Source organism: Staurois parvus, unplaced genomic scaffold (assembly GCF_062004578.1).
Source record: "Staurois parvus isolate SC_StPar_1 unplaced genomic scaffold, SC_StPar_1.0 ptg000090l, whole genome shotgun sequence".
Taxonomy (NCBI): domain Eukaryota; kingdom Metazoa; phylum Chordata; class Amphibia; order Anura; family Ranidae; genus Staurois; species Staurois parvus.
Genome location: NW_028317886.1, coordinates 3,089,239 through 3,115,104, shown reverse-complemented (window position 1 = coordinate 3,115,104; position 25,866 = coordinate 3,089,239). Strand labels below are relative to the sequence as shown.

The window sequence follows — 25,866 nt, the reverse complement described above, 5'->3', positions numbered from 1 at the left end:
CAAGCGTATTTTACCTCGAAAGCGAGCGTTCCCCACGCCGCATAGCTGTATCCTGTCGGAGTCCAAGCACAACAGAACACTGAACGACCACCGTTTCGTTCCCGCGCCTCACATTTGAAGGCCGGTGCCGTTACCCTACCAACCAACCAAGCTTTCTCTTCCGCCCCGAGAGCACTTCCTTGGACATGTAACAAGCGTAGTCCCTTACTGGGGGGGGTGGCTAATGGTGAATAGATTCAACCCCGGATGCCGATTGGTTAACAGTCCAAGTCGGCTTAGGCTCACTCCATGCCGGCTTCCAATAGAAACCGAAGCCGCTCCCGTGACGTCCGTAGTGCGTAGCAGCGGTGACCAATCAGAGCTCAGGAAAGACATCGCTCGGTGTTTGCGTGACAGCTCAGCCTTCTCTGTCCCGGTGCTGAAGAGGAAAAAGTTGAACATATAAAGACGAGGGAAGGCTGCAGAGCGCTGACAGACTGCCGGCGTCCTGAGGGAGGTGAGCGCTTCCGTCCTTCTGTGACACACTATTGTATATTATGAGAGATAGCAAATCTAGAATGATAGATCTGCAATGCCTATGGAGAGATAGAGCGGCCTTAGGTGTGCAGAGAGTTCTACTTAGAAGGGGTGAGGAATGAACCATCAGTTGTCAGTCACTGCCCAGATATTTATTTATTTCAGGTACTTATATAGCGCCGTCAATGTACGCAGCACTTTACATATATATTATACATTCACATCAGTCCCTAACCCTCAAGGGGCGTACAATCTAAGGTCCCTAACTCACATTCGTACATACATATACTAGGGCCAATTTAGACAGAATCCAATTCACCTACCAGCATGTCTTTGGAATGTGGGAGGAAACCCACGCAGGCACAGGGAGAACATGCACACTCCAGGCAGGAGGTGCTGTGGCTGGGATTCGAACCAACAACCCTAGTACTGCCAGGTGGAAGTGCTAACCATTTCACCATGCATCTTTTCTATTGTAAGAATACAAGGTCCCACTTGGATTTCATTGCATTGTATTAGAAATTCATTCTGCATACTTTTTAATAGATGATTGTGTGCCTGTGTATAAATATATGATATAGATCAGGGTGGGCAAATGTGGCCCTCCAGCTGTTGTGGAACTACATGTCCCATGACTGACCATTACAAGCATGAGGCATGATGGGACTTGTATTTCCCCAACAGCTATAGGGCCACAGCTGCCCACCCCGATATAGACGCACACAGAGTCAAATGTATATCAGTATTGTGTGATGTGATGTGTTTGGACAAGGACTGCCCCTGATTTTGCTGTATTCTCTGTGAATGACAGTAGTATATATCTGTTTGTTGCAGGGTCCTCTGAAAACCTCATCACTCTGTCGCTCTTCATGTACTAAGACTCCACAATGGCTTCCAACGACAGCATCCTCAGCTCGGCTTACCTTGCCGTTGAATACATTGACTCTCTCCTGCCAGACAATCCTTTACAGCGACCATTTAAACATGCCTGGATCTACATGCTGGACAACTACACCAAATTCCAAATTGCCACATGGGGATCCCTCATTGTCCATGAAGCCATTTACTTCTTGTTCTGCCTGCCTGGCTTTCTCTTTCAGTTCATACCGTACATGCAGAGGTTTAAAATCCAGCAGGTGCGTCCATCTTTGCACATTATTTATCCTGTTTATAGCTAGACTCCACGTGTGATCTTTATTACTTAGTTACATTGGTCCAGCTTGGCACAGTGGAAGTATGCATATCTTAGATTGCAAGCTCTAATGAACAGGGCCCTCTGTTTCCTCTTGTAGAAGATTGTATTGGAATTGTAATGTCTACCTTTGTTTTGTAAAGTGCTGCACAAACTGTTAGCACTATATAAATCCTGTATATTAATAATATCTCACACCTGTAGGACCTCTGGGGAAGTGAAGAATCACTGTAGTAGTCAGTGCTACTACAGTCATAGCCCCAATCTGCCTGGTCTTGTGCCAAGCAGCTTGCTTTCTGCGCACTGACCACAGGGTTTCACTTGCTTCGCATTGCCTAGAACAGCCTTTTTCAACCAGGGTGCCTTGAAGTTTCTATAGGGATGCCTTTGCAAAATGCTTAAAAATTGCACAAAATTGTATACAAGTCAGCGGGTGGATCAAGCCTGTCTTCGTTACACAAAGCCATAGTTTTCAATGTGCACATTACAGCCTTCTAATTACCGGCATCCTAACAACCAATGACGCCAACAGTTGATATGGAGGATGTCGGTCACCGGTATGGCATTCTTGTTTGACCCTCCCCTTCCCCCTTCTGTCAGTGCTGGGGTCACATTAGCTGAGTGATAGAGAGAAACTGAGGGAGAAGAGAAACATTGGAATACTAGTCAGTATCAGTGTGCAAACATGTATTTGCTTTGGAAGAATAAATCCCCTCTAACATTGGGTGTTTAAAAGGTGTGGGTGTTGCTGCATTAGGTACAACTATTAGAATAGTTTTTTTACATTTTAGAATGGGGTGCCTCGAGATTATTCATAACCTTAAAGGGTGCCTTGACTGGAAAAAGGTTCAGAAACACTGACCTAGAACACCTTGTATTTTTTTTAAATTGAGTACAAGGCATTTTCTGATAGGTTGAGATGAGGTGGTGATGTCACAATCTCCACCTCATGCAAACAGAGAACTCCTTATATTCACTGAGAAAAATACAAGGCATTCAGTTAATGGCAGCAGTGCTAAGTGAGCAAGTCCTTGTGGTCACTGTGTAGAGAGGAATCCACACAAGACCCAGAATATTATGGCCAACTATTACAGAGATTGTCAGCTTCCACAGTAGCCCATCAGGTATGAGATATGAACACTCAATTCAACCGTGCCAAGTTGGACCAATGTAACTAGGCAATACAGATCATACTAAGACTTCAGCCTAAAGCTCACTTGCACAGGGATTTTTAAGGATGCTTTGTAATACAGGTAAGGCATCTAATCCAGTGCACTTGGGCCAGCATTGGTCTGAATGTATTTGTAGACATATGGAGCACTGCAAGGGTTAAATAAGTGAAGTCTAGGGGCAGAAGAAAAGACGGTAATGTTAACATATTACTCACTCCTCTAGCAGCCGGCTCTCTTCTCTCTCTGTGAAGGTCCTGGTTGTAGGCAGGTCCTCAGCATCCTCACGTATAATGCAGGACTATTGGCCCTGCATTGTACTTGATGTGACCTATGGCCAGAGCACCCTAGAGAAGAGGCACTAGGGGACCAGTCACACAGAAGGCGGAAGACTGCCAGAGTGGGAAAAAGGTAAGTATTACAGCTTATTCCTACACCCCTAGACTTATTGAACATTTATCCCTTGTGGAGGGGACCCCCTACAAGGCTACTTTTTTTTTTTGTTTTCTGTCTGCAATGGGGTTTTAAAACTCTCCGCATTGCCACCTAGCTTTTTATCCTGTTTCAAATTAACATTTCTCAACAAAATGACTGTACTTTCTGTCATTTTATTATTCAGAATTTTCTAGATAGTGGTTAATACATAATACAGGTCTTTGTTTTCACTTCTGGAAACCTGGCAAACTAGTTTTGGTAAGGTCTTTTCTGCACTGAAAACAAGACAAAAGCAACAAAGTGTAGGGTCCTAACACTAAGGCTTTCACTGACAAACCCTAACACTTAGCCTAACCCCCTCAAAATGGAAATTTAAAGAGTAACTCCACTTTTGTGAAAAAAACAAATATAGCAAATAAAAAGATAATATAACATATACAATAATTGCGCAAGCCATATTGTAATAATTGTTATTAAAATTTACCTCTCCTTCCTTTCCAAACTGCAGTGTTTAATTTTCTATTAAATTCAATGCACTATGGCAATCTGTGGACCTTATGTACAGAGTTGGTGTACAGAACTTCCCCACAAATGTCATTTCCTCGCCCCCTCTCTCCCCGAAGTCTTGTGGGACATGTGACAGGTCCCAGAAGACGACGGGGCCATTCCGGAAGCGCAGCACTACTCGCGCATGCGCAGTAGTGGGCACCCGGTTGTGAAGTCACAAGCTGTCACAGCCGGGTGCCCACACTGAAGATGCCGGGACCTGGAATACAGTACGGCCGGTGAAACTGGCTGTGGCGGGGGCAACACGGGATCCTGGGACAGGTGAGTAGCTGTTTTGTAAAAGTCAGCAGCTACAGTTTTTGTAGCTGCTGACTTTTATTTTTTTACAGAGTGAGTGGAGCTCTGCTTTATAAAAAAAAAAAAAAGTGTCATCTTTACCTTCTCTGTGCTATGGTTTTGCACAGAGCAGCTCCAATCCTCCTCTTTTCTGGCTCCTCCCCCCTGCTGAGTGCCCCCATAGCAAGCTACTCGCTGCGGGGACACTTGTGTGCACTCGCTCCCGAGCCACCTTTGTGTGTCCATAAGACACACGGAGCGCGGCTTGGCCCTGCCCCTCACTCCCTCCTCACTGGATGTGACTGAAATCAGCAAGAGCTGCTGCTGGGTCTCAGCCAGTGAGGAGAGAGTGACCTGAGAGAGCCGCTGCTCTCATGCACAGCACTGGATCATGATAAAGCTCAGGTAGGTATTGGGGGGCTGAGGGGGAAGCTGCACACTGAACGTTTTTTACTTTCTTGCATAGAATTCATGAAAGTAAATTGTGCTGTCATACCTGCTGGATAAGCCCAATCTTTCTTTACTACTAATGAGAGATCTTAATGGGTATCTGCACCCTACCCTGGACAGGTATCCTCCATTGTAAATTGCCACTGGTGCCCGTGGTACTGCTCTTTCCTGTAGAAGAAGGTTGGGCTAACAGTGAGCTGGTCTTGAATAGGCTTCTAAAAGTATCCCAGCATTCAGGCTTGCATTATTATATTTTTGCAGGCTTATATATAACTTTTTCCTACCCTTTTAGGCTTTATCCACATGGCCACATAAGGGTGTATCGTATGCATGGAGTGTAATAAGCTATAAGGGAGCCACAGGTGCAGTGTGCAGTCTGCTGTCAGATCTCTGCTGACCGCTGATTCATAGTTCAAGGTGTCAGACAAAGACAATGTATGTAAAGCCGAATAACATGAACATAAATCTTTTACAAGCACTGCTGCACTAGTTCAGTAAGTTGACACTGAATATGCAGATTGTTACATAAGAGTAGTTGTGTCTAGATCTCTTTGACACCAACACAAAAGCAGGCACCTTCTGATACTTACTCCCTACTTGCAACCCCACATGTTGGTGCATAATTGTTAGTTTTCTCTGGGTTGGACTGTACAGAACACTAAATACCTGCTGTCCACCTGCATTGCTCTTGTAACCTGGCTGCTCAGTCATCTGGGGCTGCATTATGGGGAGCAAACATGAAAAACAAGGCCACAAATACTTGGAACAATCTGGTTATTTTGGGGGCTTTGACACATCCTGAAGGGTGTCTACTATCCTATAAACTTGTTGCTTTTTCTATTGTGGTTCACTTTAACCCCTTGTCTACCAATATACATTTATACTGCAGGATATACAAGGGGTTAAAGTAAGCTCATGGCTGCTATGAGCTTGCTATTGATTTATAGAACTGGTGATGGTCATTAAGATAAAAGTGATCTGGGCTGCTCTAGAGTTGCCCAGATCAGTTTTATGGGGCTGTGAATGTGTGCTCCCACCATATTCATTTCCCGATCCCCCTGTAGGTAATGAACCCAGAAGTGACATGTATTTCTTCTGGGTTCACAGCTGTCATTCCTTGGCTACTGTAGCTGAGGATGTAGCAAATTCATTAAACTCTGTGCTAGATTAGCTGCAGCAGATGGGCAAGGGTAAAATTTGGGGGGTCTTCATGAAGAAGATCTGTCTCCTGTCCAATGCAATCACATAGGGAGCATGTTAGCACCCTTGTGATAGTAATTAAGTTAAACAAAGAAAAAAAAAAGTATGCATGAAATACAGTACATCTAAATACACACCTGTCACCCCATACACACCCCAATTCAAATGAACATGGTAGGTGAGCATGTGTATATAAATTGCACCAGACATGTGAGGTATCATCGCAAACGGATTGAGAGCTATAATTCTAGGGTCATAATTCATGGTAACTCTAAATTGATAACCTGTAAAGGCTTTTAAAGATCCCCCTATTGACAGTTTTGGGTACCATCATTTTTTTGCAATTTCACAGGTATGTGCAATTTTAAGGCTTGACATGTTTGGTATCTATTTACTCAACACAACCCCATATTTTATATTTTACAAAAAAATGGGTATTATTTTACAAAAAAATGGGTATAATATTGTGTTTGTTTGCAGTAAAATTAGTTTTAGTGTTTTCTTTCTGAACAGATGTGTTTGATAAATAGCTACGCAAATATCATGCAACAAACAATTTAAACCACCAGCATTTTATTCTCCAGTGGCTCTGCTTTCAGAAAATATATACTTGTTTGGATGTTTATAGCAAATTTTAGTGTGTGCAAAAAATTTAAATATTGCCCTGGTAGACAAATGTGCAGACTTAACCACCTAAGCTTTTTCTCCATCACTAACCTAATTGCCAAGTCTGCATTAACCTTTTATATACTTAATTTATTCAACATCTGAAGCAGTGTCAATGAAGTCTTCCAGTCCAGTGCTAAAAAACGCCATGATATGAGTGCTGGAAGCTATGGAGTCTCAAATCCTATGCCTAGTTCTTGTACAAGTATCATGTATATTAGGAATATGGTTGGACTTTTGATTCCTTTACGTCATGATTGTTTACTTGGAAGCACTGATAGATTACATTAATGTACATTGCCCATGCTTTCATTTCATTATAAGCATTTTATTTTTATGACATTTATAGGAAGGTTGCAGAAACCAAACTAATAATTGCAGTTCTTACAGTGATGGTATAGTAGTATGGGTCTGAGCATATCGTATGATGTTAAATTCCTCTTGAAGGATTTTAATATCCTGGAATATTGATGTTCTGTAACCAGTAAATGTTTTTCATGGCTACCATAAGCTGATGACAGGTGACATGTGACTATGTCACATAATATTTTTAAGAGCATACAGATCATTTCACTTTGCTCTGCTCATTGTTACTTTATCTATACAGCAGGTTATTTTAATTTATATACTGTATTATTGAATTTTTTCAGCGCTTCAATATTGCAGACAAACAATGCTGATTGATATACATAACGTGTATCTGTACTTTATATATTGGAACTGTTACAAATTGATATTATTAAACACACATTCACCAACAAAATGTTTGACAGTTGAACCACCTAGGGGTTTTCATGAGAGTGACCGCTTGATTAATCACATTGTAGGATTTCAAATAGTTTACACATGATTTAGAAATATTCTTTGGATTATGTGAACTTTTCCACTGTGTGATTTTGGGTATTGTTCATAAAATAATTGTGTGCACTGTTCATAACAACCCATCTCTCCCTAAAAGTCTATGATATGCTTTAGGCTTATTCACACTGGCACTGTTAAACCTGCATCGTTTAGAAGACATGTATAAATGCATGTAATGCATAATGTAATTCAGTGGTGTCATTCACACTGTGTGGTTTCCTAGATTTAGGTGCAGTCAGCTTAGCTGCATTCAGAGAAAATGGAATTCCGTGTATCTGGGATCTAATTAGAAACTCTAAACACATGTAAATGAGGTTAATTCGGCTTTAAAGCAGGAACTTTTCCATGTGAAAAAAAGTAATTTAAGAAGCATAAAAGTTTCTTATACCTCCCAGATCACTTCTCCTGCTTTTAGAAAAGCCAAACACAAGATTGGCAGTGTGAATGAGGCCTTAGTAATATGAAACTGGTAGCTGTGCTCAGTTTTGGAAGTGTTGCTGTACGTTGAAAATCTCTGATTCCCCCTTTGTCAATGTAGACTGTAAATGTATTGCTGTCACTCCATAATTGGAGAGGCCTGTGACTTAATACTCTAGATCCTATACCAGCCATTCTCAACTAGGGTTCCTTCAGATGTTCATAGGGGTTCCTTGACCAGTGGCTGATTGACCTCCCATCTGAAGGTATGTCCATAGTTTAGGACCCAAACCCACTTGAAAGAGCATTCTGACCACCATTGCAAAGGAAGGATTCTTCCTACACCATCAATATAAAGATCATTATTTCCAATATCTCCTAATGAATTAATTTTAACCGGGATTCCCCGAGACCTGAAAATATTTCAAGGGTTCTTTTGGGGTGAAAAAGTTGAATTTCTGTCTTAGACTTTGAAAAATTACACTAATGTTGAAATGTGCTGATTAACCATTGAGGAAAAATACTGGCGCGTGGAAAGTCAGTGATTTTACTAGGCTTTTTTTCTATTTGACTTGTAGCCTCTTTTTCAACCTCTGTTGTACTGACTGTATGCTTATTATCAGTATCTCATGTTCTGATTGTATCCATATATCATTTATTATAGGACAGACCGGAGACATGGGAAGGCCAGTGGAGATGCTTTAAAATGCTCCTGTTCAATCATTTCTGCATCCAACTTCCTCTGATCTGTGGCACATACTACTTCACAGAGTTTTTTAACATACCCTATGATTGGGATAGCATGCCTCGATGGTAAGAGAGTTTTATCAGTTTTAAAGAAAGCCTAACAGAAAAGAAATAGGGGTGGGGGCACATTGATGATATTTTTTTTAAAACTGCCAACACACTGGCTGTCATACTTAAAGTGATTCTAAAGGTTCATATTTTTTTGTGTAAAATAACAAACATGCTATACTTACCCCATAAATCTTTATAATGACAAGTGAAAGCAGCACAAAAAATCAAGTATAACATAGTGACACAAATAAATATACAATTAAATATTGTGCTATAACAAATAAATGTAAATATATAAAAATCAATTAAATTAAAATAAATCAGTAAAAGTCCAATTCATCAAACGCATAAATACTTCAAATAAGTCCACCAAAAAAATAAAATAAAATGTGATTGAACAAAAAGCCCTTCTGATCCATTGAAGTCACCACGTGAGCAAATTAAATTAATTGAGTAAATGCATGAAACTTCACAGAAGTGTCACTACGTGCTCCTGAGGATAACCTCCCCCAATTCAGTGGCACTTACCAGATATCGTGGCCCATCTAAACTTGATAGGCCATCACGCTTATGGTGAGTGTCAGACGTTATAAGGATTCTCAATCACTTAGTCCCTCAGCAATTAGAGGCTGATTAGATGGCGGGACATCCTCCAAAATATTTACTCCATCACTCCCAGGAACTGGTCACTGATGTCATATACAGTTGCAAGAAAAAGTATGTGAACCCCTTGGGATTACGTGGAGTTTTGCATGAATTGGGCATAAAATGTGCTCTGAACGTCATCTAAGTCACAACAATAGAAGAACACAGTCTGCTGAACATAATACTACACAAACATTAGATGTTGCCATGGTTTAATTGCACATAACATGTAAACATTCACAGTGCAGGGAGGAAAAAGTATGTGAACCTTTGGACTTAATAACTGGTTGACCCTCCTTTGGCAGCAATAACCTCAACCAAACGTTTCCTGTAGTTGCAGATCAGACCTGCACAACGATCTGGAGTAATTTTGGACCACTCCACTTCACAAAACTGTTTCAGTGTAGCAAGATTCTTGGGATGTCTGGTGTGAATCGCTCTCTTAAGGTCATGCCACAGCATTTCAGTCGGGTTGAGGTCAGGACTCTGACTGGGCCACTCCAGAAGGCGTATTCTGTGCTGTTGCAGCCATTGTTTTGTTGAATTACTTGTATGCTGTGGGTCATTGTTCTCTTGCATCACCCATCCTCTGCGGAGCTTCAGTTGGCGGACAGATGGTCGTACGTTTTCCTGCAAAATGTCTTGATAAACTCTGGAATTCATTTTCCCATCAATGACAACAATCCGTCCAGGCCCTGAGGCAGCAAAGCAGCCCCAAACCATGATGCTCCCTCCGCCATGTTTTACAGTGGGGATGAGGTTTTGATGTTGGTGTGCTGTGCCTTTTTTTCTCCACACATAGTGTTGTGTGTTCTTCCCAAACAACTCAATCTTGGTTTCATCGATCCACAGTATATTTTGCCAGTAGTGCTGTGGAACATCCAGGTGCTCTTTTGCAAACTTCAAACGTGCTGCAATATTCTTTTTGGACAGCAATGGCTTCCTCCATGGTGTCCTCCCATGTACTCCATTCTTGTTTAATGTTTTCCTTATTGTAGATGTGTCTACAAAAATGTTAGCATGTGCCAGAGATTTCTGTAGGTCTTTAGCTGACACTCTGGGATTCTTCTTTACTTTATGCAGCATTCTGCGCTGTGCTCTTGCAGTCATTTTTACAGGACGACCACGCCTAGAGAGAGTAGCAACAGTGCTAAACTTTCTCCATTTGTAGACAGTCTGTCTTACCGTGGACACATGAACATCAAGGCTTTTGGAGATACTTTTGTAACCCTATCCAGCTTCATGCAAGTCAACAATTCTTGATCGTAGGTCTTCTGAGCGCTCTTTTCTGCGAGGCATGGTTCACATCAGACAGTGCTTCTTGAAACCAGTAAACCCAAAACAGATGTGTGTTTTTTAAGGGCAGGACAGCTGTCAGCAACATATCCAATATCATCACACTGATTGGAGTCAAGGTTGGCTCACTCCTGGCTCCAATTAGCTCTGGGAAAAGTCATTAAGCTAGGGCCTCACATACTTTTTCCTCCCTGTGAATGTTTACATGTTATGTGCAATTAAACCATGGCAACATCTAATGTTTGTGTAGTATTATGTTCAGCAGACTGTGTTCTTCTATTGTTGTGACTTAGATGACGTTCAGAGCACATTTTATGCCCAATTCATGCAAAACTCCACGTAATCCCAAGGGGTTCACATACTTTTTCTTGCAACTGTACATCTCATGCTATACTTACCTACTGTGTGCAGTGGTTTTGCACAGAGCAGCCTAGATCCTCCTCTTGTCGGGTCCCCCTGCAGGCTCTCCTGGCTCCTGAGTCCTGCTGTTTAGAGGATTGAAGGCTGATATCAAGTCAAAGTTAGGTATTTAAACCAATTACATTGAAAACATACATTTAAAGGAAAACTGTACTTTTTTGGACCCATCTCCTCTTTGAGTGCAGCCTGCCTGTAATAATACCTCTCAGATGTTGAGGATTGCCAGGTGGAATTCACTCATAGGTTTATTTAAAGGACAGTTTTAACAAAAGTAAAGATTGAGGCTAGGTTCACACTACTGCGGCTGCGATTTGATCTGATTTTCAATGCAATTATGTAGTTGCATATTGGATTTGGTTTACATATTCTGTAGCACCAAAATCACTCTGGAATTGCACCAAAGTTGCACAAGACCCTTTTCCAGAATCTTGCCATGCTATGCTGCATTGATGTGAACGGGCACCATTGAAAACAATGTGGTTTATATTGTCATGTGATTCTGTGGGACTCAAGTCACATCTGAATTCGCACTAGTATGAATCAGGCTTTAATAATGAATACCCGACTACATTAATCTGTGCCTGTATTAATCCAGATCTGCCTGGAGTTCACCTATAAGTGTATATCCAAAACCAAGCTAATAAACAATCTTGCAATGTAACTCACATATGTGCATATCTGTTATATGTTAAATGCAGAGTTGAATTCATAACTGGCCTGACTACTGTAAAGGGCAGCAGTAACACACAAATATCTGTAAAACCCAGTGCTCCACCTCCTTGTGCCTAGGTCTGCAGTTCATCTGAAGTTTTATGTTGACCATACACATGACAATCCTCAAACAATTCAACTACTTTTATTCAGCCTATTATTTGCACAAATGATCAAATAGATCAAGACAGACAACAGCATGGATGTAAAAAATATGGTTGATAGAAGATTAAGTGTTCAATTGAAATTGCATGAAATAACAAATTTACAAAAATGCATTCAGTAACGAGAGGAAAAACAACAAGAATGACGACTGAATGATCCTGACAGTTCTCAGGCCATAGGGAAAGTATAAAATATTTACCTGTTGGTAACATTCCTGTAGTCAGTCCAGCACTCACTTAAATTTGTACTACAGTTACTGAGCTGGATACAGTCTACAGTACCTTTCCTTGATCATTGGTTACGAGGTTGTACAGAATGACCCACCTTCCCCCTGATCACCCAACTATCCAACAACGTAGCTAGCTAACAAAAAGACAGCTGCTTGATAACTGGTGTGTGTTTCCGCACTAAGACAAATGGCAGGATGAAGAATGCAGAGGGACAGAAGGCTGACATGCCCTATCCCCCCCTCTCCTTTCCTTATATTCCTGTTGCCACCACTTGTCTTGGGCAAGTGTTTAGAACCGAGGCAAGGTTCACACACAGCCATGTCCTTGCTAGCTACAGTATGTTGTCTGATGGCACCAGGAGGTAAGGAAGTGGGGGGCGCCCTGTCCGTACTTTGTCCCCTGGGGGACAGAACACTTACAATATTGAAGTGAGAGTTCTTCTTTAAGCTTAATAAATACTTGTGTATTTTCAACTGATATCTGTAAATCTTACAGATATTTGTTTTCCTTATCTTTGCGGTTACGTAAGGAGTATTTCTTAGGAAGTAAACCAGATTTTTGTCAACATATCAACTCCATTGCTTTGTTTTGTGATTACAGGTATATGTTGCTGGCCCAATGTCTTGGTTGTGCCGTCATTGAAGATACCTGGCATTATTTCCTGCACCGTGCACTGCACCACAAGCGCATCTACAAGTACATCCACAAAGTGCATCATGAGTTTTTGGTAATTTCAGATTTCTTGATACTATAACTGAATTCTTTATACATAAAGTCTGTTACTGACGGACTGAAGGTACATGGTTATAACATGTGTTGCATGTGTGTTGCAGTCTCCATTTGGGATGCAGGCTGAGTATGCACATCCTCTGGAAACACTGATATTAGGAGCTGGATTTTTTATCGGAATTATGGTTTTCTGTAATCATGTCATTCTTCTGTGGGCCTGGGTTACAGTCAGACTTTTGGAAACAATAGATGTCCACAGGTAAGCGGAGTTCATATCTGTAAAAAAACGTTCCTTGCCTGTGCTAACTGATTTCACTGTAGAGCTAATCATACACAGATTGAAATTTAGCCTGTTCAGCAGGGATTGGCCAAATTTTGATTAGTGTTTGGCTGTCCCTGTCTGACAGAAGTGGATTGTGAGATCAAATTCTGCCAAGCAAACAGGTTGGGAAAACCTTTGTCAATCAGGAGCTGCAGCTGTACCAGGTCCTGCTGTCACAATACAATGCCCCGAAGGGGGGATTCCTTCATCAACCTTGTTTGTGTGGATGGAGGAATCTTTTCTCTGCTTTTTTCTTTCAGCCTTCTTGCTGAACGTAAACAAAAAATCTACTCATCTATGGCCAGCTTAACTTTGCTATAGTCCTTAGTGTCAAACAACAACCTCTTATAAGATTGTACGCATATTTGAGTTTGTTTTTGAACCCACCAAAGCAGTCGTTGAGTAATTCACATTCCTTTTACTCTTTAATTGAGTGCATACTTTGTCATATGTTCAGATTGCAATGTAATAATGCTGAGAGCTTACAATGTCTCTTGTCTTTAGCAACTCAGATTAGATTGCTGATTAACAAACAATATCAGGTTATCTGTATTCACAAAAAGGGAGCTTTCAATATACTTTAGTTGTAGCTTGTTCCTTTCCTATAGTTTTGATTTTGTCCATTTCTTTAAAAAGAAAAATTAAACTGATTCAGCAGTACTTGAACTGAAGTTCCATTTGCACATATTTCAAATTCTTCCACATTTCTTCTTGGAGAAAAACAAAGTGAATGGTGGAACTTCCTGACCACTTATGCCAGCCAAAATGGACATTGCAGACCACTATAAATCCCCCCCCAAATCTGAGATTTATAATGGTTCTTAACAAAATATATAATATATAACATATTACACAGATAATGCAAACAACACAAAATAATAATAGGAAAACTTGGCTACGTTGGAAAACCTAACTTACAATTTACCATCCTGTTAATCACCTTTACCATTGAAACCTGTTCATCTAGAACAGCCTTTCTCAACTAGGGTTTCTCCAGAGGTAGGGGTTCATTGAGCAATGAACAAGTTATGCCTCTCAGTTAAGTAACTGCTGACAACAGCTTTTTTTTAGCTATCTGTAAAAGGGGTAGTCTTCCCAGTGACCATCACACTATTGTACATAGATATAGGAATTATTGTCAGGAGTTCCTGAAGACCGAAACTTTATGTCAAAGGTTCCTGCTGAGACAGGAGTAACGGCAGAAGATATTAGAACCAGCATTACTTTCTTGTTATAGTGCATGTATAGCTTCAGAGACAGGATAACCAGCCAGATTATGGTTCTTTTATGTGTATTTAGACCAATGTTTCTCAACCTTTTTTTCAGTCAAGGCACCCTTTAAAATTCTGCACAATCTTGAGGCACCCCATGCTAAAATGTAAAGAGCTAAACTAATAGTTTTACATAACACAGCAACATCCGCTCATGTAGCACTCATGGATTCTTACAAAGCGAATACACCTTTGCACACTGGTACTGACTAGTATTCCATTGTTCCTCTCCTCTCCCCTTCCTCAGCTAAAGTGACCCCATTGGTGATGGAAAGGGGTAAACAAGGATGCAGGCACCTGACATCCTCTTTATCAACCAAATCATCCCTTGTTAGGATGTCAGTGGCTTACTCTCACAGTGCCTGAGGTTGTAATGGTGCACAATAAAAACCTGTGGTTTGTGCAACAAAGAGTCAAGCTTAATCCACTTGCTGGCTTGTTGACAATTTTTAGGTAATTTGGGCAATTGTTAGGCATCTTGCCAAAGCACTCCAAGGTGCCTGGACACCCTGGTTGAAAAAGACTGAATTAGATAAGTTTCACTATCTCTCTTTTTTTTTTCTCAATAGCATTCTTTTACCAAAGATTTTATTAAGCATGTTAAAAGAAACATACAGACCATGACAAATCATATCATACAAAGCGACAACAAACAATAAAAGAAAGGGAAACCTCATACAACAAACACAGAGATACACATACAAGACCCACTCTGGGGTCCCAATTTTCACGATTTTAATGAACTGTCAATTGTCTGACTTAACATTTATCTGCTCTGTAAATTGCCTTTCAAATAATACGTCCATATCTTTTTCAGTGGTTATGACATTCCTCTGAATCCATTACATCTGGTCCCATTTTATGCCGGTGCCCGTTTCCATGACTTTCATCACATGAATTTCATTGGTAACTACGCATCAACATTCACATGGTGGGACAAACTCTTCAACACAGACTCTCAGTACAACAGTTACAGAACGAAAGTCAAGACACAAGAAGCAAAGAAGACCAAATAATTTATTTTTTAAACGCTGCTTAATTTTCTAGCATTCAGATCATTCAGTGCTCTTAATAAATCCTCACTGCTATCACAGATGGAAGAAGACACGGACTGGCATGCAGCTTGTCTGCAGAAGAGTCATATGTGTGGAAACCAGCAACAAACCTATTGGCAGCTGCCAGCATACAGACGTCACATTGGCCTTAAAGTCAAACTGAGAAACTGAAGTGACCCCGAACTTTAGAAACAGTTGATAGCTACTTGCCAAGTGCAGCTTTTCAAAAAGGATATAGAGACTGCAAGAATGGCTCTTTTGTTGCCTTCACTTTGGTGATGGCTTTGCTCATACAAAAGTGTCCACTTTGTGAAATGTTTGATTTTATTTTTTTACATAATACATGTTTTAATTATTATTTTTCACAGTTGAGAATGGTGTCTTCTCCACTGTGGCAATTACTTTGATTCTCTATTTGTGTTGATGGTGCAAGTTATTCCAGGAATTTACACTTTACCGTGCTGACAGTGCTGTTTTAGCTGCTGAAATCAGGGCATAAATTGCATAATTTGACTCATTTATTAATGCAACACGAGGGAACCAGTTGGCAAGTATTTGTCACAATTCTTATTCCTCTAAACTGAGAAAAATTAAATGTGGTTGCTTTTTGGATTCTTATTACCTGTAAGCATAGGCCAGATTTTTGCAGAGACATCTAACGCAAAACTGTAGTTTGACGCTTCTGTTACCTGCATCTATTGTATATAGGGAATGGTTTTGTAATGATAGGTCATGTGGTGATTGAGGTCTCATAAGAGCTGACAACCAGAGAGTATCTCCTCCACTGCTTAAGTCATCATTGGATTGTTTTAATCCAGAAAATAGAAGCATACCCCTTCATCAGAAAATGACAGCGCAAGGATGGCTCTGCTTTGAACCATTAAAGTTCAATTTTAAATGCAATAAGCTCAGATTAGAAAAATATGTCATACAAGCTGCTTACATCAATTTAGGATGTGCTGTACTTGGTGGATGGTTTTTATGGTGCACTTTGAAATTGTGATCTTTTCATTTAAGAATACAGTGTTGATATATAAATAGACTTTTCAGTATATGTCAGACTACACATTGTGGGAAAGGCCACAAACTTAAACCGCCTATATTTTTTTCAGGTGGTAGTTCTTATTCCCAATCCAAAATAACAGCACATTTGACCACCTTTCCCCCTTCATTTTCCACGCTAAAAGAATGGATGGTCAATTTGCAATGGTTAGCTTAGTCATCTGATATAATTTCCCCCTAGTGCTACCCAACTGGTCAACTAGAATAAGGAGACCTGTACAGTTTGGCAAATCTGCATATTTGTGGAGAAAGCAAGACTCATTGCTAAGATGTGGCTGTGCTGATATCCTACTTTGTTTGGGAAACTTTCATCAAACTATATTGATCATTAGTTTTCTTTTCTGGCTGTACACAGATCATAGTTTATGGTTTTAAGTCATTTTTGGCTCAGACATGTCAAAAGCAAGATGGATAACGTTCATCTGACCTATGTGTGTCGGGAAGTGGTCAGAAATGGCTCAAGTCCTGCATTGCCTGTAGTGAATGGGTGTGAATCAGGCTGTCTGTGTGTTCCCCAAATAATGGATATTTCCACCATCAGAAGCGTCCATAATCCCACACAGAGATCTTCAAATTAGTTGACAATCTCTTTGCAACAGGTGCTAATTAAAAGAAAAGTACTAAGCACGCGTGTATATTACACATTGTCAACTGAGTCATGCTGAGGATCACAGCAGGTTCTAGGAAAAGTAGATGCCTCACTGCCTATTCTATGGGAGATGATTGTAGTTTTTAATATGCTTGTTTGGCCACCCAAATACCAAGAACCTCTGAGCCCTGCCTCTTAAAGTGTTAAGTATCATCTTTAATTTGTTTTCAAGTCATTTCCTGTCATTCATTTTCCTGTTTTGTAATGGTGAAATAAAAAAAATGTTAATCATTCAGTCCCTGGTTTCTGTGATTTTTCTATACAACTGTAAAACGTGAAAGGTCTCTGAGTACATGGTAACTGGTCTCTTCAGTCTTAGGAAAGCTAGGTCAAATCTATCTGTAGATACATCTAAATACTCAACCATAATAAGTTATGTGGTAAAATGTAGTGCTCCTGGAAGTTATCTGTATGGAATCAATAAAGTTGTATTCATTGACTTTCTGCTCCTTTTAAAAGAGCTATTTCACCTCTTTCCGTGTGTTTTGCTCCCTTAATAAAGGAAGACAATACAAAGATACAAGTAGGCCTCTAAAGATACCATGAATGAAGATTGTTGCACACCATAAGCAACTTATTCAATTTATGTTTTGCACTGACACATCTTTTTTCATTGGAACATTTTCTGCAGTATTTCAAATAATCCAAAATAACTGCCCAGCAAGTTTTTCATGGTGTTTGACACTCCTGTATGTTAATGTAAAGGAAAAATAAACACTGTCGTCTTTAAAGCTGAAGTCCAGCTTTTGGTACGCTTTACATAGTTTGTTTGGGCCAAGCTCGCTCAAACAAACTATATCCCTCACTAACGTGAAGCCGCTTGATGTGCTGTATGAACTGTACGTAACTGAGGCTACATACAGCATAGTGTTCTGCTGTGACTTTTTTGTCTCAGACCCGTTTCCTACCTCAGCCCCGGAAAACAAAAATGTCTGAGCAGCTCTCAGCTACTCATAGAAGGCAATGTATTCTATCAATGAATACAATGCTTCCTCTGATTGGCTGAGTCAGAAAAGCGGACAACCTAGGACTCTGTGTATTTATTGATCGAATACATCGCTTTCTATGAGTGGCTGAGTGCCGATCAGACAGACTGTTTTGTGTTCCGGGGCTGAGACAGGAGAGTTTTGGCTTGCAGCAGAACACAGTGCTGTATGCCTCAGCTACATACAATTTATACAGCACATCCAGCTTGGCCGAAACAAGCTATATAAAGTGTACCAAAGGCTGGACTTCAGCCTTAAAGAGCCTTGATATGCACTATTTAATAAAATAGAAGATAGTATGTGAAACCAAGAAATAAATATATATGCATACACGGAAGGAGTGCCAGACCAAAACATAAGAGTTCAAATTCATTCACTGGTATTGTGCTGAAAAACAGCCATTGCGTTTCAGGGGTCAAAGGAACTCCCCCTACATCAGGGCTTCAGTTAAAAATGAGAACCTTGAATGGACTCAAATTAAGACTTTCCTGTGTGAATCTGTTTAGGAAAGCTGATTGCTGGATTAGAAGAATTACTTGCCAGCAGTATCTGCATGAGCAATCAAGATACTACTAAATGAATTTGAACTCTTATCTTTCGGTCTGGCGCTCCTTCCATGCATGCATGTTTTTTCCTGGTAACCTGCTGGGGTACCCACTGGATGGCAGCCTTGTCTGTCGTAAGCAGCCTAACCTGAGCCAATGGGCTCTTCAAATGTTTTTGCCCTCTCATCACTTTATATAAACTCATATCAAAGTCCCAGAGTCTCTTGGATGCCTTTTTTTCATTAGAGATATATACAGTATATACTGTAGTATCGATAATGTGATACACCCGTGCAAAACATAAAACACTGTGTATGTGCATACAACTCTCCATCACTATAATTATCCTCTTAAATAAGAGTGACCATGCTCCATCCACCTCCAATGTGTAAATAGATCAGCGTGCTTGTTCCCTTCCCCTTCAGGCATGCACCTTACCCTGCATACATCGAAAAGTGCTTTTCAATCTTCACTTCGTTTTCTCCTCACCCGCTCTTGATAAACTTTCAGTGACCATATAAAAGCAGCATACAAGCCAATAGTGCAGCAGTAGTGTAAACTGATCAATTTAATGATAAAGTTGCGCTTATATGAAAGAGAAGTACAAACAACCTGTACAAAAATGGCAGCCCTGGCACTTCCGGTTACGTCTGACTTTGCATCTTCTGGCGCATTTCATCATCAAATTGACTTCCTCATAGGCAGGAATTGGGACTAGGACTGGCCATTGTCACCTTGTCCAAACTGTGTGTGGGCTGAATTAATTCATGAGGAAAAATTTTCCTGAGGTTGATAACCCAAAGTTAAAGCTCTTGCCCTCAGCCCTACTATTCTGTGTAGACAGAGATTGTGATCTGTCAGATTTCCAGAATGTCTTTATTTCCTGTGCTTATATGCAGAATCCTGTGGCATAAAGCTTGGGCAACTGATCTGGTGCATGCGCAGAAAAAGTGTATTTAGATTGCGAGTTTCTCTTTGGTAATTACCTCGTGGAACACAGGTAGCTTTTAAGGGGACCCCGGTATCCAAACTCACAACTACCTACGGAATGAGTATTCCCTACATTGCAAATTAGCTCCATTCACCCCCCCAGGCACAATCATAATCCACTGTGGCTACTTCAAATCAAGCCTGCCCCCACCTCGCCCCACCCCAAGTGGCAAAAAGACTTCCTTGAGCTAAAAGGTTCACTTCAGTTATAGAGGTGGAGGTGTAGTCCACTGACACCAACTTAAGAAAAAGATGTCTGGAACTTTCTTTCCTTCTACCTTTTACAGGAGGTACACAATTAGTTCTTATCTGCTTCTAATCGCTGCTTAGGAAAGAACAAGGTTTCTATAACCCAATTTGCACTTTATCATTACGAGTGATCATCTCCTTTACTTATAGGAAAATATGTAAGGACTTACCAACTCCTATATAGGAATTCCTGTCCTTGAAAGCCATAAATATAGCAATGCACAAGATTCAATGGTATAAACTACAATATTTCAGTAGTCAGGTTCCTATGAGCTTTTCTCTGACCCAAAGATTTGTTTTGGAGAACCCTTGTACATCTGTGGATAAATCTCTAATATCCTTGTAAGCGTTTTCTTACTGACAAGATTAGGCTTTTCCTCTTAACTTTATTTTTATGTTCCAGGAATATTGGGTTCTTCTACCACCCCTTGGATAACCAAGGGAAGCCTTGGAGACCTGTGGGAATAGGCCTCCAAAACCTGAAATTCTGTCAGCTAGTACCTGACAGCTGATACTCTCTATATTCCCATAAAGCTGTTCTTACGACCTCTCAGGATTGTTTTCCTTGACCTTTTATTGTCCAGGTGCGAAGGTCCCTCCTGACACCCCCTTCCGCACAACAATCTGGTCCATGCCTGATTCATGATCTAAAAAATTTTGTTTCTGAGGCCTTATCAGAGCTATTTGGTTCTCCCTTATACCCCTTTATCCCATGAGGGCTTACCTTTTTCTATTTCAATGGTCTTTATTAAATTTTTTAAACAGTATAAACAGAGGCAATAAAACACGCCCACGCAGGGGCTATCAATTGCACAGATAAACAAAATGCAAAATAAAAAAAAAGGAAAAACAATGCTCTAATGCCAACAGGGCAAAAGGTACGCCCACGCAGGGGCTATCAATGGCACATAAGGTACAAAACAGTAATGTAACTGATTATAACAACTAAATGCAGCTGTCCAGTCACACCAAAAACAGAGAGAGAGAGAAAAAAGAAAAGAGAGAAAGAAAAAAAGAAAAAAGGGGGTGGGGGGGAGGGGCAAAGAGCAAGGATTCAAGAGCGCCAATACCGAACGCCATTACATCCCCAGACTAGCCGGGGGGAGTGAGGGAAGGGCATATTGCAACCACGGCTCCCATATTTTCAAAAATTTACGTTGGGAGTCGTTGCGGATACTCGACATCTGTTCGTTGAGCATCATAGTGGTCATACGATCCCGCACCCCCTGAAGAGGGACAAACGGACTCTTCCAGGCCTGAGCAATTGTTCTAGTGGCGGATAAAAACAGGAAGCCAACTTCTGCTGGTGAGCTAAGAGGCCCGGTATGGGGCAATGAAGCAAGGCATCCCGGCGTATGGAGAGATGGAACAAGGTGAAAAGGAGGCCAAATACACGAGACCAAAAACGAAACAGTCTCGGGCATGACCACCAGATATGTAATACATCACCACGATGACCACAACCCCGAAAACATTGATCACTACAGGCAGGGTTAGCCCGGGCCAGCCGAGCCGGAACCCAGTACCAACGAAATAATACCTTATAGGCTGCCTCCAGTGTGGTCGTATTAAATGAGCATTTAGCTATGAGTGACCAGGCCTTATTCCAGTCCTCCGGATCCACAGCCGCTCCCAGGTCGCGCTCCCACTGAACAACATATGAAAGAGAAGTATGCGACGAGCGTCTGTTCAGAGCTGCATAAAGAAGGGATATAAGGCCCGGAGCGCCCGGACGCAGTTGGCAGAGCTGTTCAAAGGCAGATTTCTGGTACGGGAACACAGAAGTACCCCGCAGCGAGAGCAGCCAGTGTCGCAATTGAAGATATCGAAAAAATTCCGCCGGGGGGATATTCCGGGATTCCTGAAGAGAGTCCCAGGTGGGAAAGGACCGAAAAATCAAAAAGTGTCGCACCTGCGAAAAACCATTAGTCACCCACCAAGAAAACGCCCCTGGGTGATCCAAACCCGGCGGGAAAAGAGGGTTGTTAATAATTGGGAGCAAAGGCAGAAAAGGTGACATCAGACCACCAGAGTAACGTACCGAGTCCCAAACTTGTAGGCCATGAAGTAACATCGGACTCAGTGCCATAGGGCGCAGGGCAGGGGGAAGCCATAGAAGCGTCGACAGTGCGATAGGGGCACAATTAGGTAGTTCCAACAGGACCCAGAGGGGGACGTCGGAAGAGGCGTGCAACATAGACAGCGGGGCAATCTGGCTCGCTTGATAATACTTAGTCACATTAGGCACCCCAAGACCACCCTGAAGTCTATGGGCAAAAAGCGTACTTTTGGATACTCTGGGGTGCTTATCGGCCCAGATAAAACGCATTAACTTCGCCTGAAGCAACCGAAGAAAATGAGGGGGAACCCGCACCGGGAGTGTGCGAAAATAATACAACAATTTCGGCAAGATGGTCATTTTCACCGAATTAACCCGTCCTATCCAAGACAGGTGCGGAAATTGCCAAGAATGCATAAGAGAGGATAGAGAGCTAAGCAATGGATAGTAATTCGCAGCAAACAAGGAGTCATAAGTGGGGGTCAAGCGAATGCCTAAGTATTCAAGAGAAGAGGAAGCCCATTTGTAAGGGAAGTGGGATTGTAGGCGCGAAACCAAATCTGAAGCCAAAGTAATATTGAGGGCGACAGTCTTATCCAAGTTGATACGGAGACCCGAAATCAAGGAGAAGCGCTCAAGAACCTGTTGCAAATTAGGAAGCGTCGTCAGGGGGTTAGTAAGAGTCAGGAGGGCATCATCCGCAAAAAGGTTCAGTTTGAATTCCTGTCCCGCGTAAGGAACCCCCGATACATTGCAATCGGTCCGAAGCGCCAAAGCCAACGGCTCAAGCACCAGGACAAAGAGCGCTGGGGACAGGGGGCAACCCTGTCTCGTCCCTCGCCCAATAGGAAAGGGATCTGAAAAATACCCAGCGTATTTGACGGAGGCCGAAGGAGAAGAATACAAGGCCTGAATCCAAGAAAGAATAGAATCCCCAAAACCCCAACGAGACAGCACAAACCGCAGATATTCCCAGGATAGAGAATCAAAGGCTTTATATATGTCTAAAGACAGTAAGAATCCCGGGATTTTCCGCTGTTGCAGAAAATGTATAAGATGGACCACCTTACGAACGTTATCACCCGCCTGCCTCCCGGGGACGAACCCTACCTGGTCCCTGTGGACCAGGCTACGCAAATATTTATTAATGCGGAAACTAAGGATCTTGCCCAATATCTTCAGGTCTTCATTAAGAAGAGAAATAGGCCGGAAGGCTTGCTGTTCCTGTACATCATCGGTCGTCTTAGGAATCATGGCGATATGCGCTCTAAGCGCATCTGGGGAGGGCGAGGAGCCCTGTCGTAACGCATTAAAATACTCAGCCAAAAAGGGCGCCAACAAGGCTGAGAATTTCTTATAATAAAGACTGGAAAAGCCGTCGGGACCTGGGGCCGCGGTGGACCGTAAAGATTTGATAGCTTGAAGCACTTCTGGTACAGTGACACCGGCGTTGAGTGCCACCTGTGCTGCCTCGGATAACCCAGGAAGTCGGAGATCTTGAAAGAATGCCTCTGCTTGAGCCACGGGGAAGGGATCTGGTTTAGCGTAGAGGCGTGCAAGGAAGTCTGAGAAACGGGAAACAATCTGCTGGGGATTAGAAGTACAGCCACCTGTAGGCAGTCGCAGTCGAATCGGTTTATGGGGTTTCCCCACAGAATTGAGTTTCCTGGCCAGCATCGGGCCTGGCTTATTAGCACAGGAATAAAATTTGTGTTTGGTCCAACGCAGGGCCCGTTCCGCCTCTGAAGAGGCAAGTAGGTCTAACTCTGCCGCCAGAGCGTCCCGAGCGCGTTTATGGGCCGCAGATGGAGAGGACTTCCAACGCGCATCCGCAGAGGCCAGGAGAGAATGAAGCTCCAAAAGTCGGCGCTCCCGCTCCCGCTTCCGGACCGCCGCCAGCTGTATAACATGACCCCGCACCGTGGCCTTATGTGCCTCCCATAGGGGCACTGCCGAGGAGACCGATCCCGCGTTTTCCGTGAAGTATGTTCGTAAAAAAAATTCTATTTGTTGGCAAGTAGCCTGAGTGGTCAATAAAGAATCATTGATGCGCCAATGAAAAGGGCGCCGTTCTGACCCAGAGAGGGCAAGGAGAAGTACCAAGGGATCGTGATCCGACCAAGGCGAGGAGGGAATAGTTATCCGCCTGACCAAGGGAAGCTGCTGAACCTGCATAAATATATGATCAATTCTACAAAAACTATCATGAGGACTGGAATAGAATGTAAAGTCACGTTCCGTTGGGTGAAGCTCCCTCCAGACGTCCGCCAGCCCCGCTGTCCGCAGGAGAGAGCGCATACGTTCCTCCAGCACCAAGTCATGAGAAGGGGCCGCCCCCCGTGCGCAGCGCCTATCCAATGCGGAATCCAAAGTAACATTTGAATCCCCCAAAACAACAAGAAGACCCTTGGAGTGTCGGGAAACAATGGTGCAAAGATGTGAAAAGAATTTATCCTGAAAACGATTAGGCGCGTAGTAAGAGACAAAAGTAACCTCCTGATCCCAGAGGGTGCCTTGCAGAAGCAGATACCTGCCCGTGGGGTCCGCTATATTCCTAGCACAGACAAAGGGGAGATTGCGTTTAAAAGCGATCAGGACACCCCGACGCTTCTCAGGGGCCGAGGCCGTGTAAAAGGTGGGATAGTGAGGTGAAAGATAACGCGGGGCGGAGGACTGAGAAAACCTGGTCTCTTGTAAACATACCACGTCAATTTGTTGTGATTTGAGGTGATGAAAAACTTTAGCCCGCTTCTGAGGCGAATTAAAGCCTTGAACATTTTGCGAATGAATTTTCAAAAGGGGCGAGGCCATGGTGGCATCAGGGCAACACGCTCAGCAGAAGAAACCATAAAGCAGCTAGCAATTTCCGCACCCAATGGCGATCGGACCGTGGCGTCCCGGAACCCTGCAGAAAACAAAAACAAAAAAAAACCAAAGGAGAAAAAAAAACAAAGAAAGAAAGAAGGAAAAGTACACAAAAAGAATATACAATAGTGCAATTGTGTCACGCCAATGGTGACGTGCATCCTACAAAGGAAGGATACCAGTTAGGGGTGGCTCTACCACCGGACACATGGCTGCAAATGGAAACATCAGAAACATAAGTCCCCAGGGGGCAAAAGGGCAATAAGGCACTAAACACAATAGAACGGGGTACCAAAGCAATAAAACTAAAGGAGCTAGGCCACCGTGATGACCTCCCCATAGCAACCCAGAGAACCATGGGGCTAACCCCCTCCCACCCAACCGGGCCTACCAGATCAACCTCCCACCCCGAAACCAGAGGGAACCCTCACTCCGTGCTACCAACAAAAACCGGAATACCATCACCCAGGCCCAAAATAGGCTGCGGCAGCAGAAAGTCATAATTCTCGAATCCATGAGGAGACCCCCCCAACCAGGGAAGGAACCCAAGGGGGCACACTGGAGCAGTCCCAACCCGTAGTGCTGACAAACTGGGGGAGCCCTAAGGGCCAAACTCACGGTCTCGTCAAGGAAGTCCATCGGTGAGATGATACATGGGAAGTCCAAGACACATCTTCAGCCCGGAGAAGAACAGGAAGGACTTGATCGTGAAGGGAGGGCCCTCTTCCTATTGGATGACCGCTCCCAGATGCGGCTTGGAAGAAGCGGCCTTGCCGGGGATCCAGATGAATGAGCTGGGCTCCGATCCGCAGCCTCAGGCGAAAGAAGGTGTAAAGATTCCAGAAGAGAATGGGCCCCCTCCGGCGTAGCCACAGAATGACTGCGGCCCTGGTAGGTGAAGGTGAGGCGAAACGGGAAGCCCCAAGCGTATTTGATACTGTGTTTCACCAGGACCGAAGTGAAGGGCTTCAATTGGCGACGCTTCTGAAGAGTGGTCTGAGAGAGGTCCGCAAAGAGCTGGTAGCGATGCCCCTGGAAGCTGAGGTCAGGGTTGTTTCTGGCCGCCAAGA

General features: G+C 42.6%; 1 protein-coding gene across 1 annotated transcript; it reads left to right on the top strand.

The window, feature by feature from the left end:
• The first annotated feature begins 348 nt into the window (after positions 1-348).
• Positions 349-17,337, top strand: MSMO1 (methylsterol monooxygenase 1). The gene is made up of 6 exons (XM_089670359.1): positions 349-496; positions 1,351-1,652; positions 8,414-8,562; positions 12,615-12,741; positions 12,848-13,002; positions 15,154-17,337. Exons 2-6 carry the CDS (start codon positions 1,404-1,406, stop codon positions 15,350-15,352), a joined length of 879 nt encoding a protein of 292 aa, XP_089526485.1. The 5' UTR covers positions 349-496; positions 1,351-1,403; the 3' UTR covers positions 15,353-17,337.
• The last annotated feature ends 8,529 nt before the right edge of the window (positions 17,338-25,866 follow it).

Bases quoted from the DNA above. Each gene is read 5' to 3' on its own strand.
- MSMO1 (XM_089670359.1), top strand. From the start codon at position 1,404: ATGGCTTCCAACGACAGCATCCTCAGCTCGGCTTACCTTGCCGTTGAA. The intron at 8,563-12,614 runs GTAAGAGAGTTT...TTGTGATTACAG, and splicing joins TGGGATAGCATGCCTCGATG to GTATATGTTGCTGGCCCAAT. The intron at 12,742-12,847 runs GTAATTTCAGAT...TGTGTGTTGCAG, and splicing joins AAGTGCATCATGAGTTTTTG to TCTCCATTTGGGATGCAGGC.